Consider the following 19,170-nt stretch of genomic DNA (forward strand, 5'->3'; position numbering starts at 1 on the left):
GGTGCTGGTCTCTTATTAAGCCTTATGGAAGGGGCCAATCGTCTCTTGGCCTTACTCCTGAGTTGTCCTCTCTGCTTGAGCTGCTCTTGCCTTCTGATAGCTCTTCTCATGTGTGCATTAGGAACAGGCTCCTCCTGTTCCTCTGCCTTACTACTGTCAGCCCCTGGAGACTCTGGAGTCCGCACCTCACTGCCCGATGGCCTTGGCCTCACCTCAGCCTCATTGCTGTTCGATTCCGTTGCCAGCTCCGTAGGCTGCTGACGGACCACAACAACCCAGTCACATACTGAGATGGGCAGCTACAGGTAGTCTCCGACTTAAAAAAATTGTTTGTTTAATGATTGTTCGAAGTTACAACGGCAGTGAAAGTGACTCATGACCCATTTTTCACACTTTCACCACCATTGCAGAATCCCCACAGGTTACGTGATCCAAATTCAAACACTTGGCAACTGACTCATATTCATGACCGTCACAGTGACCCGGCGGGGTGGGGTGGGTGTCACGTGATCCTGTTTTGTGACCTTCTGACAAGTCGAGTCAAGGGGGAAGCCAGGTTCACTTAACAACTGGGTGACTAACTTAACCCCGCAGTGATACACTTAACAACGGTGTCAAGAAAGCCCGTGAAATGGGGCAGAACTCACTTAACAACTGCCTCGCTTGGCCACAGAGATTTTGGTCGTAGGTCAAGGACGACCTTATAGGAATAAAATAAAAGCAGTTCTTCTGGTGGTGATCTACCCTGCAAGGCCAACATCTACAGAAGAGATTGAAGTGAAGGACCTTTAATCTTTCACCTCCAAGATTATCTGGTCTGTTTCCCTCATCTCCCATGCCATGAGATTCTCCCTCACACACACACCCTCCTCCAACAGCTGGCTTCCCAGTCAAGGTCAGTCCAACAATACCCCCTCCCACAGAGGCCCTCCTCTACAAGAGCAGCCTTACTACAGGGTGCAGTTGTTTATACATCTGCTTCAGAGGTGGGTTTCAACAGGTTCTGACCAGTTCTGGAGAACCGGTAGTGGAAATTTTGAGTAGTTCGGAGAACCGGTAGTAAAAATTCTGACTGGCCCCACCCCCATCTATTCTCTGCCTCCCAAGTCCCAGCTGATCGGGAGGAAATGGGGATTTTGCAGTAACCTTCCCCTGGATTGGGGAGGGAATGGGGATTTTACAGTATCCTTCCCCTGGAGTGGGGTGGGAATGTAGATTTTACAGTATCCTTCCCTTGGAGTGGGGTGGGAATGGAGATTTTACAGTATCCTTCCCCTGGAGTGGGGTAGGAATGGAGATTTTACAGTATTGTTCCCCTGCAACGCCCACCAAGCCATGCCACACCCACCAAGCCATGCCCACAGAACCGACAGTAAAAATTTTTGAAACCCACCCGTGATCTGCTTAACCTTTCCTGTACCAGCCCCCACCCTTTGCAATATTCACCCACTCCACCCCTAGCAATACATGCAGCCCCCATTTTGCATCAGTTCCAGAAACAAGTTACAACCAAATTATTTCAAACTGGTTTTGGTTGCTTGGTTCGGGTTTTCTTTGAGGTTAATGTTGCTTTGCGTGATGAATTGGTTTTGGTCAGGGGTGAAATGTAAAATTTGTTACTACCAGTTCTGTGGGCGTGGCTTGGTGGTGGTGGGTGTAATGTGATTGGGTGGGCTTGGCCAACTTTTTTTTTTTAACTTTTAAAAGCATTTTTTAAAATGCTCTTTGGCCGAAGAGCTTGTAGAAAATATGCTTTTAAAGGGTTCTGATGATCAGGCAACTCAGCTGGGATCGCCAGAGGGGGAAAAAAAGCTTTTAAAGACTTCTGACGATCCCAGCTGAGCCACGTGATCATCAGAGGCTTTTTTTTTTACTTTTAAAAGCATTTTTTCGGCAGAAGAAAAAGTGCTTTTAAAAGTAAAAACAAACAAACTGATGATCGCGCGACTCAGCTGGGGCAGGGGGGGCAGGGATTTTTGCTACTGGTTCTCCGAACCACCACCCGCCATCGCTATCAGATCGGGAGATCCGGTCCGAACCGGGAGCATTTCACCCCTGGTTTTGACCTTGTTTACGAATCCCTAGTGCTGCCGTGTAACGGGGTGAGCTCCCGTTACTTGTCCCAGCTTCTGCCAACCTAGCAGTTTCGAAAGCACGTAAAAATGCAAGTAGAAAAAATAGGAACCACCTTTGGTGGGAAGGTAACAGCGTTCCGTGAGCCTTTGGTGTTGAGTCATGCCAGCCACATGACCACGGAGACGTCTTTGGACAGCGCTGGCTCTTCGGCTTTGAAACGGAGATGAGCACCGCCCCCTAGAGTCGGCAACAACTAGCACGTATGTGCGAGGGGAACCTTTACCTTTACCTTACTTTTGTGGTTTAATGTCCACTGCCGAAAGTCCTTTGGGACTGGGATGGGTTATAAATACCGTAAAATAAACGAAACGAATCAATGATAAAGAAGACTCTGCGGTAATTGCTCTGCTCACATACAGCCGTCTGCCCGGCTGCGGAAATTCTAGTTTATTGTTTATTGCAAATGGATCCCATTTGGCTTCTACCTAAAATTATTTCTTTGACCTGGTGTAGCGATGCACGAAATAAACTCAAGGGTTGGTTTGTTCAGCATTAAAACTGATCCAAGATTCCTGCGTTGTTGTTCTTATGCAAAGTAGGAGCAAAAACGAAGCCTCCTCCGCTTTGGATTTTTGCAGGACTGACATATCAGGAATCCTGGTTTAGACTGAATGCTGAAAGTTCCGAGTCTGTTGTTTCCAGTGACAGGAGAAAAGTGGCATTTATGTGTACAGGTAGTCCTCGACTTACAACCATGCGTTTTAGTCGCTGTTCGAAGTTACAAAACTGCTGAAAGAAGTGACTTATCACGGTTTTTCACACCTACAACCGTTGCGGCAACTCCACGGTCACGTGGATCAAAAGTTCCGGTGCTTGGCAACTGGTTCGTGTTTATGACGGTTGTAGTGTCCTGCGAATCACGTAATCCCCTTTTGCGACCTTCTGACCAGCTAAGTCCATGGGGAAACCAGATTCACTTAACAACCGAGTTTATTGACAACTGTAGCGATTCACTTAAAAAATGTGGCAACGAAGGTTGTAAATGCGGGGTAAAACTCAAGATCTGTCTCGCTTAAGCAACATAAACCTCTCAGCGGCTTTCGATACCATCGACCATGGTATCCTGCTGCGCCGGTTGGAGGGATTGGGAGTGGGAGGCACCGTTTATCGGTGGTTCTCCTCCTATCTCTCCGACCGGTCGCAGTCGGTGTTGACAGGGGGGCAGAGGTCGGCCCCGGGGCGCCTCACTTGTGGGGTGCCGCAGGGTCGATCCTCTCGCCTACTGTTCTTTATCTACATGAAGCCGCTGGGTGAGATCATCAGTGGTTTCGGTGTGAAGTACCAGCTGTATGCGGATGACACCCAGCTGTACTTCTCTACACCGGACCACCCCAACGAAGCCATCGAAGTGCTGTCCCGGTGTCTGGAGGCCGTACGGGTCTGGATGGGGAGAAACAGGCTCAAGCTCAATCCCGCCAAGACAGAGTGGCTGTGGATGCCGGCATCCCGGTACAGTCAGCTAAATCCGCAGCTGACCATCGGTGGCGAGTCAGTGGCCCCGATGGAGAGGGTTCGCAACTTAGGCGTCCTCCTGGATGAACGGCTGTCTCTAGAAGATCATTTGACGGCCGTCTCCAGGAGAGCGTTTTACCAGGTTCGCCTGGTACGCCAGTTGCGCCCCTTTCTGGACCGGGATGCCCTATGCACGGTCACCCACGCACTCGTGACGTCTCGCCTGGATTACTGCAATGCTCTCTACATGGGGCTCCCTTGAAGGGCATCCGGAGGCTACAGTTAGTCAGAATGCGGCTGCGGGTGATAGATGGAGCCCCTCGTGGCTCCCGCATGACACCCATCCTGCGCAGACTGCACTGGCTACCTGTGGCCTTCGGGTGCGCTTCAAGGTTCTGGTGACCACCTTTAAAGCGCTCCATGGCATTGGGCGGGTTATTTACGGGACCGCCTACTGCTGCGAATACCTCTCACCGACCGTGCGCTCTCATAGAGAGGGTCTCCTCAGGGTGCCGTCAGCGAGGCAATGTCGTCTGGCGACGCCCAGGGGAAGGGCCTTCTCTGTGGGGGCTCCCACCCTCTGGAACGAACTACCCCCCGGACTTCGTCAGCTTTCGGACCTCCGGACCTTCCGCCGCGGGCTTAAAACATACCTATTTAATTGTGCAGGACTGAGCTAGATTTTAAATTTATGGGTTTTAATTGGGTTCTGTTTTTATATTTTAATAACGGGCTTTAGAATAAGTTTTTTAATTGTTTTTATATTGTATTTGTGTTATGTATTTTTAAGTGCCTGTAAACCGCCCTGAGTCCTTCGGGAGATAGGGCGGTATATAAATATGATTAATAAATAAATAAAAAAATAAAAAAATAAATTTTGGGCTCCACTGTAGCCGTAAGTCGAGGACCACCTGTGGTTGGCACCAGAAATCCGGCTTGTTTAACATAAACTAACTTTCTCCACCAAGACTGACCCAAGATCTTTTCAGGACCGTGAGATTGGCCAGCTGTTAGGCACAGGGATTTTAAAAGCACTAGCCAACAATCAAATTATAAACAGTTACTTAAGCCTGGTCAAAGTCCATCAGCAATAGAGCTTTCATTAGGAAGTCAAGAGATTCAACTCATTACGCCAGAATTCGTTCCAAAGCATTCATTAAGCAGGAGTGGAGGGATACAGAAGAAACTTAATTAAACATACAGGATCAATTGGTTGAGGAAGATTAAGACGGAAATTGTGGCTTAAATGAGATGTTTAAATAGGCTTATGTGAAACCATTTATATCCTCCCTTCACTCCCATTACATTCAATTCAGGGAAGGAAGTAGAAAGCAGTTTTATTTACCCTCTGAGCATTGGACTTTTGAATCGAGAGCGATCCCACAGGGAGCAGTTGGACAATCACTCTGTTTATGATCACTTTGTGGAATTTATCTACACCAGGTTGATAATCAATCCTTTAGGCATCAAATACACAATCAATACACCAGATCAATCCTTTAGGCATCAAATTTTGAGCCAACCAGTCTCTCTCAGCCCAACCCACCTCACAGGATTGTTGTTGTGGGAAAAATGGGAGGAAAGAGCATTAGGAATGTTCATTGCCTTGAATAATTTATATAAAGTAGTAAAGGCAAAATAAAAGTCTAATAATCTATCTCTCCATCCATCTCTCTGTGTCGGAGGCAGAAGTGGGGCTAGAGCCATCCGGGTGTGATGTGCAGACTCCAGAGCCTCCAGAAGCTGACAGTAGTGAGGCAGAGAAACAGGAGGAGCCTGTTCCTAATGCACGCATGAGAAGAGCTGCCAGAAGGCAAGAGCAGCTAAAGCAAAGAGGATGACTCGGGAGTAGGGCCAAGAGATGATTGGCCCCTCCCATAAGGCTTAAAAGACCAGCAACAGCTCTTGGGCTCTTTGTCGGTAAACAACGTTGATAAGACTTGCTCCTTGTCTTGCTGCATTTATTTCTTGTCGGCGTCTTCCGCTTTTGAACTTTTGCCAAGAAAAGCCTTTGGCAGTTTGCCTAATTAGACCAAGGTTGGTGATAAGGCTGAAGAACTGTGTTATGAAGAATTTGCTTTGAGTTAGTTTGGACGACGCTGAGAATGAGTTTAATTCACAGCTGTTCTAATAAAGTCTGTTTGTTTTTTGAACTGACTGCGTTTACTACTACCTACTTGGGCCTGGGTCACAACACACAGTTCTGTAAGCCTCTCTCATATCCTCCTCCCCCTCCCGCCGAGCCCCAAATTCTTTCCCCATTAGAAGACATTCTCCCCCCCAAAAGCCAAACTCACTCAGATATTGATTCCCAGAAGAACGGTTTGTTCATGGCGATCTTCTGAAGTTCATTCAGGGTATCTGTCAGGGTGGCACTGAAGAGCATTGTCTGCCTCTTGGTTGGGACTGCAGCCAAGATGACTTCCAAGTCTTTGGTAAAGTCGGTGCAGCCTTGTTCTAGTAACCGGTCGGCTTCGTCTAGGACCTAAAATGAAACCAAAAAGTGGGCCTCTGTGGCTCAGACTGCTAATGCAGTCTGTTATTAACAGCAGCTGCTTGCAATTACTGCAGGTTCTAGTCCCACCAGGCCCAAGGTTGACTCAGCCTTCCATCCTTTATAAGGTAGGTAAAATGAGGACCCAGATTGTTGGGGGCAATAAGTTGACTTTGTATATAATATGCAAATAGGATGAAGACTATTGCTAACATAGTGTAAGCCGCCCTGAGTCTACGGAGAAGGGCGGGATATAAATGCAAATAAAAAAAAAAAGGAGACAGGAAGTGGCTGCAGCTGAACCACCAAAACCTAGTACAGACCAGACCGAAGGGTAAAAGCAACCCCGGAAAGTAGCCTGGGCTGGACCATGTTCCTACTGGGGAAATATCTACCGTACATCAGAGTAAGACTTGCGGACTTCAATTCCCAGAATTCCGCAGCCAGCACACTGGTTCTTTCATGCAAGCTGACTTTCAGGACAGGTAAGTCACCGACTTAGAATTTTTTTTTTTTTTTACATTTATATCCCGCCCTTCTCCGAAGACTCAGGGCGGCTTACAGTGTGTAAGGCAAAAGTCTCATTCTATTTGTATATTTTACAAAGTCAACTTATTGCCCCAACAATCTGGGTCCTCATTTTACCTACCTTATAAAGGATGGAAGGCTGAGTCAATCTTGGACCTGGTGGGGCTTGAACCTGCAGTAATTGCAGGCAGCTGGTTTTAATAACAGGCTTCTTACAGCCTTGAGCCACCACGGCCCTTGTCATTGAGCCTGGAATTATGGTTGTCATTCATGCTGGTTGTTAAGCGGGTGATGACATACCACCAACCCAATTTTATGACGTTTTTTGTGGCGATGGTTAAGAGCAGCTGTTGTCTGCAGTGGGTGTTATTTGCAGTAAACAGGAAGTAAATGCCAGCTTCCGGCAAAATCCATCATAAATCGTGGTCACATGACCGTGGGATGCTGGAAATGGCTGCAAATGCATGCCAATTGCTGAGTACCCAAAATGTGATCACATGACCACAGGGGTGGAGGGTGGGTGGGTTTGTGAGGCGGTCATTGGAACTTGGAATCCAAGTCAGAAGGACCTTTTTTGGGTTCTGTCATAATTTCGAATGGTTGCTAAATGACTGGTCCTAATCAAGGAATACCTGTATATATTTACTCAGTTTTTGATGGTCTAAAAAAAACCACCCCATCTTAATCAATTTGACTGAAGCCTAATGGGTTTAAGTCCATTTTTTTAAAAAATGGACTTAACAATATTTTTCTTACGGATTACACGGTTTTAAAACAAATCCTACTACATGGAGACAAGCTTGGAGAAAACAAAGTGGAGGGAATAAAACCAGTGATGGCTAACCTTTTTGCCATTGCGTGCCAGGAGGCCGGGGCCTGGGGGGGGGTCACACGAGTGCGTGCCCACACCCATAATTCTATGCGCCCCATCTCCGCGCATGTGCACGCAACTCTTTCCCCCCCCCCGACACGTGATGGCCCGGTAGGCCCGTTTTTCTCTCTTACCTGTCTCCAGAGCCTCTCTAGGAGTCGGGGGGGTGGGGATGGTGGAAAACTGCCTTTCCCATCCCTCCCAGGCCCTCCGGAGGCCAGAAACGGCCCGTTTACCAACTTCCGGTTGGGCAGGAAGTGACTTTTTTTGCTGTCCCCAGCCTCCAGAACCTCTCTAGGAGTCTCTGGGGGGTGGGGGACAGCAAAAAAGTCACTTCCTGTCCAACCGGAAGTTGGTAAATGGCCGTTCTGGCCTCGAGGCCTGGGAGGATGGAAAGGCAGTTTTCCACCCCCCGAGACTCCTAGAGAGGGTCTGGAGACAGGTAAGAGAGAAAAACGGGCCTTCCCCACCCACACCCAGGGCCTCTGGAGGCAGGAAACAGCCTGTTTCCCTACTTCTGGTGGGCCCAGAAGGCCCGAAAATCAGCTGGCTGGTGCGCGCATGTGCACCGGAGCTGAGCTCACGTGCCCGCTGATATGGTTACGCGAGCCATCTGTGGCACGCGTGCCATAGGTTCACCATCACGGGAATAAACAATCCACCAGAAAAATATGTTGAGCAGCTGTGTGGTCATTGCAGAATTTAGTGTCAGAAATTTTGATCAGAGGAGAGGCGTTACTAGGTCTTTAGGATTCCAAGAGAACGTACAGGTTGTCCTTGATTTATGACTTACCTGAAAAAGGGGCTTACAACTTGGACCTAAAGTTCCAACAGCGCCCTCCCTCTGTGGTCACATGACCGGACTCGAAGCACTTGGCCACCTGCTGCATTTATGGCCATTTGCAATACTCCGCGGTCACATGACTGCAGTTACAACAATTGTTGTGCCAAACGGCATTTACTTTGTTTTTGGCAAAACCAAACCCATAGCAAGACTTTAATTGGCTTAACCATCATGGCATATTTTTTTTTTTTACATCCGCCATGTTTTGCTTTGTAACTGCCACAAAAAGCTAATAAAACTTATTTTATTATTATTATTTATTAAGATATGAACGTATCTTTTCTTTTATGTACACTGAGAGCATATGCACCAAGACAAATTCCTTGTGTGTCCAATCACACTTGGCCAATAAAATTCTATTCTATTCTATTCTATTCTATTCTATTCTATTCTATTCTATTCTATTCTATTCTATTCTATTCTATAAAATTCTATTCTATTCTAAAATCAGGTTGGACATGTTTTATAACTGTTACAATCTACAACCAATAGTGGACAAGTTCCATTACAGTCATAACTTAAGGAGTACTCTAATTATGACTGAAATGTTCCAGTTTACGTAATAGTGGTACAAACAGATTTTTTTCTCCAGCCTTTTGCTACCCAGGATCCTAATTCTAAGTTAAGGCTCTATACCAGTGTTTCTCGACCTTGGCCCCTTTAAAATGTGTGGACTTCAACTCCCAGAATTCCCCAGCCAGAATTCTGGGATTTGAACTCCACACATCATAAAGGGGCCAAGGTTGAGAAACCCCACTCTGTGCAAATGTGTCAAGAGTGCACACAGTGTGACTATGTGAGACAACTCAGCAGCAAATACAGTAAACAGAGGTTTGTATTTAAATAGTGGTTTTATCTACAAAAAATATATACATACACATACTTTAGTCAGACCTGAAACAAACAGCAATCACAGCACGGAAGCATACATTGAGAGATCCACCCCAACAGGGCCTCTTCTTATTACAGGCTCTTAAAGCGATATCAGCCCAAAAATCTTGCTCCCTCATCCCTAGCATTACATCATTGTAGCAGCTGGTCAACTCTTAAATCATTACCCTGACAAAATGCCTTACCAAGAACTTGATGTTTCGAAGGCTGAAGGTATTGGAACTCCGTAGATGATCAGCCAGGCGGCCGGGGGTAGCGATGACAACATGGGGCTTCCGAGACAGTTCCAGCGCTTGAGAGACCATATCTGAAAGTCCATCAAGGGAGAAAATCTTAGCACCTCTTGTAAGAGATAGCATCCAAAAAGCTACGTGTCTCATCCCAGCATATGAAATGGTCAAATAAATTGTTGTGGTCTGCCAGCAGCCTGTATAGCTGGCAATGGAATCGGACAGTGATGAAGCTGAGGTGGGGCCAGGGCCATTGGGGAGTGAGTGCGGACTCCAGAGCCTCCAGAGACTGATAGTAGTGAGGCAGAGGAACAGGAGGAGCCTGTTCCTAATGCACGCATGAGAAGAGCTGCCAGAAGGCAAGAGCAGCTCAAGCAAAGAGGACAACTCGGGAGTAGGGCCAAGAGATGATTGGCCCCTCCCATGGGGCTTAAAACAGACCAGCACCGGTGTTTCAGCTTTGCCGGAAAACAACGTTGGTAGCTTCATCTTCTGCTTCGTCTATGTCTTACATTTATTTTTGTGACTTCTGAACATTTGCCAAGAAAGGCCTTTGGCAATTTGCCTAATTGGACCAAGGTTTGCAATAGGACTGAAGAATTTGTTTTAATTTAGTTGAACAACGCTGAGAATGAAGTAATTCTCAGCTGTTCGAATAAAGATATATATTTTTTCCACAGACCGAGTTTCCTACTATCTACTTGGGCCTGGGTCACAACACAACATAAATATTTTCTGCAGCTTCACGGGGCTTAAGTTAGCTTGTTTTAAGGGGAGGGGGTGACTTTCCAGTTTCAAATAAAGCTGACGTACCCATTCCCCCGACTATGATGCAGTCCTTTAAACCCAGAGGCTTCCCGAGGACACGGAACTGCTCAGCAATCTGATAGGCCAGCTCTCTGGCAGAGAAGAGAGGGAAGGAAAAAGATTTTTTAAAAAACATTTATTTAATTACTAATATTCAATTCACATTCCACCTGAACAAAGACAAATATGCGTCTCAGAATAATGTTGCAGGATCCAATGATGGGATGGAGAAGAGGTCTCCAACCTTGGTCCTTTTAAGACTTGTGGACTTCAATTCCCAGAGTTCCTCAACCAGCTTTGCTTCTGGGAGTTGGATTCTGAGAGTTGAAGTCCACAAGTCTTAAAGGGACCAAAATTGGAGACCCCTGGGATGAAGCATACAGCTTCCGTTTTCGCCTTTCAGCCCCAATCCAGAAGCCTGCACCACTTGCTCGACAAACTATCTGTTCTGTCCTCCTCCGCCTCCGTCCGAATGATGGCTTAATTAGCTGGCACTATCAGCTCTGGCGGCAAAAGAACCAGTGTCTGCCAAGAGCCCTCGTTATCTTCCACGACGCTGGTGAGTCACAGACTTCAGCTCTAGTTAATCAGTGGATTTTCCTGTTACAAAGAGACACACCAGCTCTTGCTGCCTTTTATATCCTGTGGGGTGTAGCTCCATGACTCAGCACTTCCTAGGCCTGCCCCACCCTTGCTTCTGTTGTTCCCTCCTCCTCTGCCTACAAAATCTAGGATCCAACCAAGCCTGATTGCCATCAGCTGGGTCTGAAGGCGTGGCCTGAGGGAGGGGGAAGAGTCAGGGGACGAAGGCCTCGTCCCTGGCCTGCCACTGGCCTGCTTCTGGCTCCTGGAGCTGAGCCAGGGGAGCTGGTGCTCCTGAGGTAAGTCCTGACGGCCCTTCCCCCTCACTGTCCAAGTCACTTTCTGGCAGCAGGGCCGGCTCGGAGGGCGCAGACACAACACTATCTTTGTGTTGAACTTATGTTTACCGACAAAGAAATAAAGGGAAGACTAGAGACTGGATTCAAATCCCGGAAGGGTATGGCTACCCGATCAGAGCTAAATAGCTTGAAATAGATCTATACTCGTCTCCCTTTATTTGTCAGTAAACATACATTCAACACACAAAAAGGTGCTAGAGAAGTTTCCCGAGGATAGACTTCAGCACAAATCCAGAAACTCAGAAGATAAAACCTCTGGTCTCGGTAACTAGCCCAGACTGGATCCTGTATCATATCCCACCTTTCTGCTTATAGAAGCACTCAAGATGCCTATTTAGTTTCGAGAGCTCTTCTGACAATATATGTGTGGTTGGAACATAATCATGGAATCCTCGGGTTGGAAGGGACCGTAGAGGTCTCCTAGTCCAGGGGTCTCCAACCTTGACAACTTTAAGCATCGTGGACTTCCAACTCCCAGAATTCCCCAGCCAGCTTTCTTACCCTTCTTATCCTGAGGTGCCATGGAGAATAAATCTATCCCCTTTTCCCTTTGACATCCCTTTGCTGCTGCGGAACTCTGGGAGTTGAAGTCCACAAGTCTTAAAGTTGCCAAGGTTGGAGACCCCTGCTTTGGAGAATAGATTGACACCCCCCCCCCTCTTCTTTGCGGCAACCTCTCAAATACTGGAACCCTGCTATCATGTCACTGCTAGTCCTTCTTTTCACTAGAGCAGACATACCCAATTAATCTTTGCTTTGTGCAACTCATTTAAGCACGGACCAAACCAAGAATTCACCTACCCATCTCTTTGGGATAAGTGCCATTTCCCAAGCTATACCTGCCCCTACCTTGTTGGTGTCAACACCAGGGAGAAGATGCCAAAAGGATCTTCAGAAAGTTTCTGCAAGATGGGGAGCACAAAGGCAGCTGTCTTGCCACTTCCTGTTTTGGCGCAGCCCATGCAGTCGCGACCTATGAATAGAATAGAATAGAATAGAATAGAATAGAATAGAATTTTTTAATTGGTCAAGTGTGATTGGACACACAAGGAATTTGTCTTGGTGCATATGCTCTCAGTGTACATAAAAGATACCTTCATCAAGGTACAACACTTACAACACTTAATGATAGTCATAGGCTACAAATAAGCCATCAGGGAACAATCAATATCAATATAAATCAATAAATCAATATAAATCGTAAGGATACAAGCAACGAAGTTACAGTCATACAGTCATAAGTGGAAGGAGATGGGTGATGGGAATGATAAGAAGATTGATAGTAGTGCAGATTTAGTAAATAGTTTGATAGTGTTGAGGGAATTATTTGTTTAGCACAGTGATGGCGTTAGGGAAGAAACTGTTCTTGTGTCTAGCAGTTCTGGTGTGAAGTGCCCTATAGTGTCGTTTTGAGGGTAGGAGTTGAAACAATTTATGTCCAGGATGTGAGGGGTCTGTAAATATTTTCACAGCCCTCTTTTTGAGCAAGATGTAGGAGGCCAGCTCAATACAAAGGCAAAAGGTGTGGTGCACTTTGTGTATGGTCAGAGGCACCTGGCAAGCGGCCAAATTTTGATCACCTGGCCATGATGTTGCCATGGTCATGCGGGTGAAAAATTGTCATCGGTCACTTTTTTTCAGTGCTGTTGTTAACTCTGTTCACTAAACGGACTGTTGTAAGTTGAGGACTACCTATAATTGTTCATCTTTGGCATGTTGGGGGTGGGGCTAATATGGGAAGGGCTCAAAAACCATTAAAGGTCCAGCGAGCCTTCCAATTCCTTCAGATGGGGCAGGACTCCTGTGCCAAATCTGCTACGAATCACATTGTGACGACGACAGTGAAGATGCTTATAGGGACGAGGTGAAGGTTCTGGTGGACTGGTGCAATAAAAGTAACTTGGTTCTAAACGTTAATCAAACAAAGGAGACCACTATAAATCACTGCAGATTTTAGAAAGCCTTTTACTCTTTCTAATGACTTTCATAGTCATACTCCACTCAGTATCAAGGCTGCAGTATCAAGGATGCAGGTGGTCAATAGTATTAAGTACCTTGGGGTGCAGATAATTTATCTGATAATTAACAATTAATCAGAACTGGTGTCTCCACACATCATCCCTTAGTGAAGTGGGCAAACCTGCGCCTGCATTTCCTGCGTCGGATGAGGAGAGCATCTTTCTCCTTCTGTCCTGGCCACTTATAACAAACAGTATCACTGTCGTGTCCCACTCCTCCGCTGACGGCCGGGTCGGGGAAGTCCGTATCAGGCGTGCCTCTGCAGCTCTGCCAAAGTCCTAGCAAAGTTCTCAAGGCAGGCAGGAGACCAGGAAGTGACTTCAGCAATCCAAGGTAGACTTTGCCTGACTCAGAGAATGCCAGAAAGCAGGTCCTTTATATAGGCCATGGGGTGTGGCCCCATGACTCAGCACTTATCCAGGCCTGCCCCTCCCTTCCTTCTGTCGCCACCGCCTATCAATTCTCCTGAAGCGAGGATCTCTCCAGGCTCCAGCTGTTGGCAATTCACATTCCTCAGGCTGGGGGAGGGGGAGGGGTCTAGTTGCTCCGTTTGCTTGGGCATGGAGCCAGGGCTGGGGGCTGGAGGCACGTCAGGCCCTTCGTCTTGCTGGGCCTGTCTGGGCATGGTGCCAGGGCTGGGGCCTGGAGGCATGCCAGGACATTCCTCAGCGTTCGGCAGGAGATAAGAGGGACCCGGCTGCGGGGAAAGCGAGCGAGACACAACAATCACTGTTTAGTTTGGTGGCGGTAGTGCCTCAGATAGAAAGTCCATACAGAGAGTGGTGAGGACAGCGGAAAAGATTATAGGAAGCTCGCTTCCTGTCATTCGGAACACTGCTTATAAGTGCTATGTGCTTAGAGCTCAGAGCATTGTTAGAGACCCCACACACCCATTTTACCGTCTCTGTTTCTGTTGCTCCCCTCTGGGAAGAGGTTTCAAAGTATTTGTAGCAGGACTACCAGAGTCTGTAACAGCTTTGTTCCCTATGCCATCTGTCTGGTAAACTCGCAAGATTCATTTTTCTCGCCATGTACATGCATACATCCGAACTAGACTGTGTTGTTTCTCTGGGTCATATAATAATATAGAATAGAATAGAATTCTTTATTGGCCAAGTGTGATTGGGAACACAAGGAATTTGTCTTGGTGCATACGCTCTCAGTGTATATAAAAGAAAAGATACAATCATAAGGTACAACATTTAATGATAGTCATAGGGAACAAATAAGCAATCAAATCGTATTAGGAATATATGTGGGTATATGCATAAGTTTACATTTATTTACTTATTTTGTCATGGTTATGTAGTGTATATTAGAGGTGGAGACCCTTTGAGAGCTGTAATGCAAGGAAATTTCATTTAATATATGCCAATTAGGGTCATTCCATGTCACGTGGTCTGGGGGTCCCTGCTTGACCATCACAGATTTCGATGAAATTTTGTGTGAACATGCAAACATGTCCCCAATGAACATTGGTAAAGGGTTACGTGTGCTGATGCAATACTTGAGGACATATAGGCATTTGTGCAGTCCCATACCACAGCCTTCTATAGCAGAGGTCTCCAACCTTGGCAACTTTCAGCCTGGAGGACTTCAACTCCCAGAATTCCCCAGCCAGCTTTGCTGTTCTATAGTATGACTCTGAAGTTCCAGCAACTTTGAGACATAATATCTCCGGCAATATCTTGTTGAGAGAAACAAAACTTAGCCATCTTGTACAACCTTTTGTACTCTATTAAACAAAATAATAAAAACATTCTCATGAGCAATCTCCATCTAAATAATTTGGAGCAAAGTTGGCCGAAAATAGTGCGGCTCGAAAAAAAGATTGGTTTGACTTTTTATATTTCTGGAAGGAAAGGTAGGAGAAACGTGAAACTTTGTGCATAATAACTTACCAACACAAGGTTTTCAAATATAATATTTCACTCTCCTGCTGCTTTCCAATAATTTACAAATTGAGTGTAAAGTTGACTTTTTTGTAAAAACGCCAAAAACAGGGTATTTTCAGCCCGCTTTTACAAAAAAAGACCTTCTGGAAAGTTGTTTCTCTCTGCAAAATATTGCTGGAGATATTATGTCTATATCTCCACAAGTGACTGTGAGAGGAATCTTAACATAACACAGTGCTTCTCAAATAGTGGGGCGGACCCCCCCGGGGGGGGCGTGAGGCTCTGTAAAGGGGGGCGCATTTGACCTCGGCAAACATACTAACATAACAAACATGATACTATTTACAGTTGCGCGGGGGGCGCGAAAAATGTTTTCTTCTTCTTAGGGGGGCATGACAGAAAATAATTGAGAAGCACTGACATAACATAACATAACAACAGAGTTGGAAGGGACCTTGGAGGTCTTCTAGTCCAACCCCCTGCCCAGGCAGGAAACCCTACACCATTTCAGACAAATGGTTATCCAACATTTTCTTAAAAATTTCCAGTATGGGAGCATTCACAACTTCTGCAGGCAAGTTGTTCCACTTATTGATTGTTCTAACTGTCAGGAAATTTCTCCTTAGTTCTAAGTTGCTTCTCTCCTTGATTAGTTTCCACCCATTGCTTCTTGTCCTGCGTTCAGGTGCTTTGGAGAATAGCTTGACTCCCTCTTCTTTGTGGCAGCCCCTGAGATATTGGAACACTGCTATCATGTCTCCCCTAGTCCTTCTTTTCATTAAACTAATCTTGGAGTCTTAGTGGACAACCAGCTAAATATGAGCCAGCAGTGTGCAGCGGCAACTAAAAAAGCCAATGCAATCCTAAATTGCATTAACAGAAGGATACAATCAAGATCAAGTGAGACACTAATACCATTCTATAAAGCCCTAGTAGGACCACACCTAGAGTCCTGCATCCAGTTTTGGCCACCACACTATAAAAAAAGATGTTGAGACTCTAGAAAAAGTGCAGAGGAGAGCAAGAAAGATGATTAGGGGACTAGAGACTAAAACCAGTGTTGGGATTCAGTCAGTTCGCACCACATCACAAGAACCGGTTGTTAACTTTCTGAGCTGTTTGGTGAACTGGTTGTTGGAAGAAATCATTAGGGCAGAGAACCGTTTGTTAAATTATTTGAATCCCACGACTGACTAAAACATAAGAAGAACGGTTGCAGGAACTGGGCATGGCTAGTTTAGTGAAGAGAAAGACCAGGGGAGACATGATAGCCGTCTTCCAATATTGGAGGGGCTGCCACAGAGAGGAAGGGATCAAGGTATTTTCCAAGGCACCTGAAGGCCAGACAAGGAATAATGGATGGAAACTGACCAAGGAGAGATTCAACATAGAAATGAGGAGGAACTTTCTGACAGTGAGAACAATCAGCCTATGGAACAGAAGTTGCCTTTGGAGTTTATGGAAGATTAATCACTTGCGACTTTCAAGAAAAAACTGGAGCCATTATCAGCTTTGGAAGCCATATTAGGCCAGAAGCTTCCGTGCTGCCACTTTCTCATGTGTGGGAAAGTAGGAGGGGGGATTTAGTAGAGGGGTTGCCATTAGACATAATAACATTCTTCCTGCCGGTCAAGGTCAGGCCAATCCTGCAAATGGAGGAGTCGGAGTGATATCTTGAGATGGGATGGTTGGCCATTGGAACATGTGATCGACTGAGGAGTGAGGGGATGGTTTAGGGGTTTTTTTTTTATTTACTGAGGGAAAACCCAGATCTCTCAGATTCGGATTTTCCCAGATGTGCCAGTTTACCTATCCTAATAAAAAAACTTTGAAAGATGCTTGCTTTGGAGTTTTTACTTGGTGAAGGGTTTTTCTGGAACGCTGACAGCCATTGGTCAGAAATGGTGTAGGATCCCCTGCTTGGGGGCGGGGGGGTGGGTGTTGGACTAGATGACCTATAAGGTCCCTTCCAACTCTGTTGATCTGTTAAGTATCGCACCGGCACACGTTAAGACTTTATCAATGTTCAGTGGGGACATGTGTGGACGTTCACATAAAATTTCATCGAAATCCGAAATCGAGCAGGGCAGTTTTCTGAAACTTGACATGGGATGACCCATTAGTGCAGGGGATCTCCAACCTTGGCAACTTTAAGCCTGAAGGACTTCAACTCCCAGAATCCCCCAGCCAGCAAAGCTGGCTGGGGAATTCTGGGAGTTGAAGTCCTCCAGGCTTAAAGTTGCCAAGGTTGGAGATCCCCTGCATTAGTGTACATTCAAAATGGCAATAAAGTTATTTGAGGTTCTAACTCTTCTTCCTCTGGGTCTTACCTTGCAGAGCGGGAGGAATGCAGGCTTCCTGCACCGGGGTGGGCCTCGACAAGCCCAGCTGCTCCGCCTGAGACGCCAGCCAGGGGTCCAGTCCTAAAGCGCGGAAACCGGCCATCGTCCGGGCGAGGATCGGGGCAGCAACGCTTCCCTCCGACGGGATAGAAGGAACGCGAGGGAGACAGCAAATCCCAAGATGCCCCGCGACGGAGACGCGTCTGATGACGTCACCGCGCGTCTTCCAAAGGGGGAAATATTTGACGTCATTGGTTAGCGCCGACGCATCTCTCAGAAGCCATGATGGTTGGACTACAACTCCCAAGCAATTCTCGGCACCGAGAAAAGAGCCTTCTCATAGATTTGAGGGAAAGTAGATCTACGTAGAATGTAGAGCTACTCTCGAAGTTCGCATAGAAACCTGGTGGAGAGTTACCAACCAGGTGCAAAACTTATAAAAAGTCTCGAGGCTAAGATAAACGAGGACCATAGTAAAAAATTAGAATTTTTGAAGTAATCTCTTGGATACTCTTGACCGTGAGAAAATGTCCATTCAATCAGAGTATTACTAGAGTTTGAGGCAGTGATGGGATTCAAGTAATTTAACAACCGGTTCTTTGCTCTAATGATTTCTTCCAACAACCAGTTTGCCAAACTGCTCAGAAAGTTAACAACCGGTTCTCCCGAAGTGGTGCGAACTGGCTGAATCCCACCACTGGTTTGAGGGCAAAAGAAGAAGGGGACGACAGAGAACGAGATGGCTGGATGGAGTCACTGAAGCAGTAGGCATGAGTTTAAATGGACTCCAGAGGATAGTAGAGGACAGGAAGGCCTGGAGAAATGTTGTCCATGGGGTCGCGATGGGTCGGACACGACTTCGCAATTAACAACAACAACATTACTAAAGTTGGAAAATGTGGTATCAATGGCTTGAAACGAGATGTAAAATTGATGCATAAAGGTGATATAGAACGTACGTTAAATTGAAAATTATATGTATTTATAAAATGATAAAACTTGTTAAAGGATAAAAGGTATATGTAAATACATATAGATATACTACATATATGAAGTATAGATTAAATCGATGTTAATGAAGAACAAAAACAGAATATAGTAAAAAGATACTATATATATAAAGATGTACATAATGCATAAAATAATAGGCCATAGATTGGAATTATGAAATTTGAAGTGTTACCGACAGTTGAAAGCTGTAAAAAAATGGAAATGTGCTTTTAAAACTAAAAAAGATTGAATAAAGTCTATTTTTTTAAAAAAACTACAGGAGAAAATGTCCATTCAGAAGCCGACAGAAAAAAAACCACGAAAATACCTTCCTTCTGCATTTTCTCTACGCAGAAGAATGATAAGTTTACGCCAAATACCCGACCTTCGGACATTTCGTCGCGAACTCAAGACTCATCTTTTTATCCGTGCAGGGCTGGCTTAAATTGGGATTTTAATGTTTAAATTTATTAATTTTAAACGGGGTTTTCTTAGTATGGTAAATTTTAATCATTGGGCTAATTTAAAATAAGTTTTTTAAATCGTATTTTAAACTTGTATATTGTATTGTCGGTTTTATTATGCCTGTACACCGCCCTGAGTCCTTCGGGAGAAGGGCGGTATAAAAATCAAATCAAATAAATAAATAATAAATAAATAAATAATGATTATTTTTATTTAAAAAGGCTGTCAGGAAAATAAATCCCACCGGATTCAACAGGCTTTCTTC

The 19,170-nt window shown here is 45.6% G+C and overlaps 1 protein-coding gene across 1 annotated transcript in view; it reads right to left on the reverse strand.

Annotated features, from left to right (window-relative positions):
* DDX49 (DEAD-box helicase 49) overlaps positions 1-17,660 on the reverse strand; it is a 34,054-nt gene extending 16,394 nt beyond the window's left edge. The window contains exons 1-5 of the mRNA XM_058163467.1: positions 17,439-17,660; positions 12,044-12,167; positions 10,260-10,345; positions 9,402-9,523; positions 5,886-6,073 (exon numbers count right to left, since the gene is read on the reverse strand). Of these exons, the coding sequence (XP_058019450.1) occupies positions 5,886-6,073; positions 9,402-9,523; positions 10,260-10,345; positions 12,044-12,167; positions 17,439-17,553 (635 nt within the window). The 5' untranslated portion in view covers positions 17,554-17,660. The remainder of the gene's footprint in view (positions 1-5,885; positions 6,074-9,401; positions 9,524-10,259; positions 10,346-12,043; positions 12,168-17,438) is intronic.
* Positions 17,661-19,170: the final 1,510 nt, after the last annotated feature.

The sequence above is a fragment of the Ahaetulla prasina genome, chromosome 1, assembly GCF_028640845.1.
Source record: "Ahaetulla prasina isolate Xishuangbanna chromosome 1, ASM2864084v1, whole genome shotgun sequence".
Lineage (NCBI taxonomy): Eukaryota > Metazoa > Chordata > Lepidosauria > Squamata > Colubridae > Ahaetulla > Ahaetulla prasina.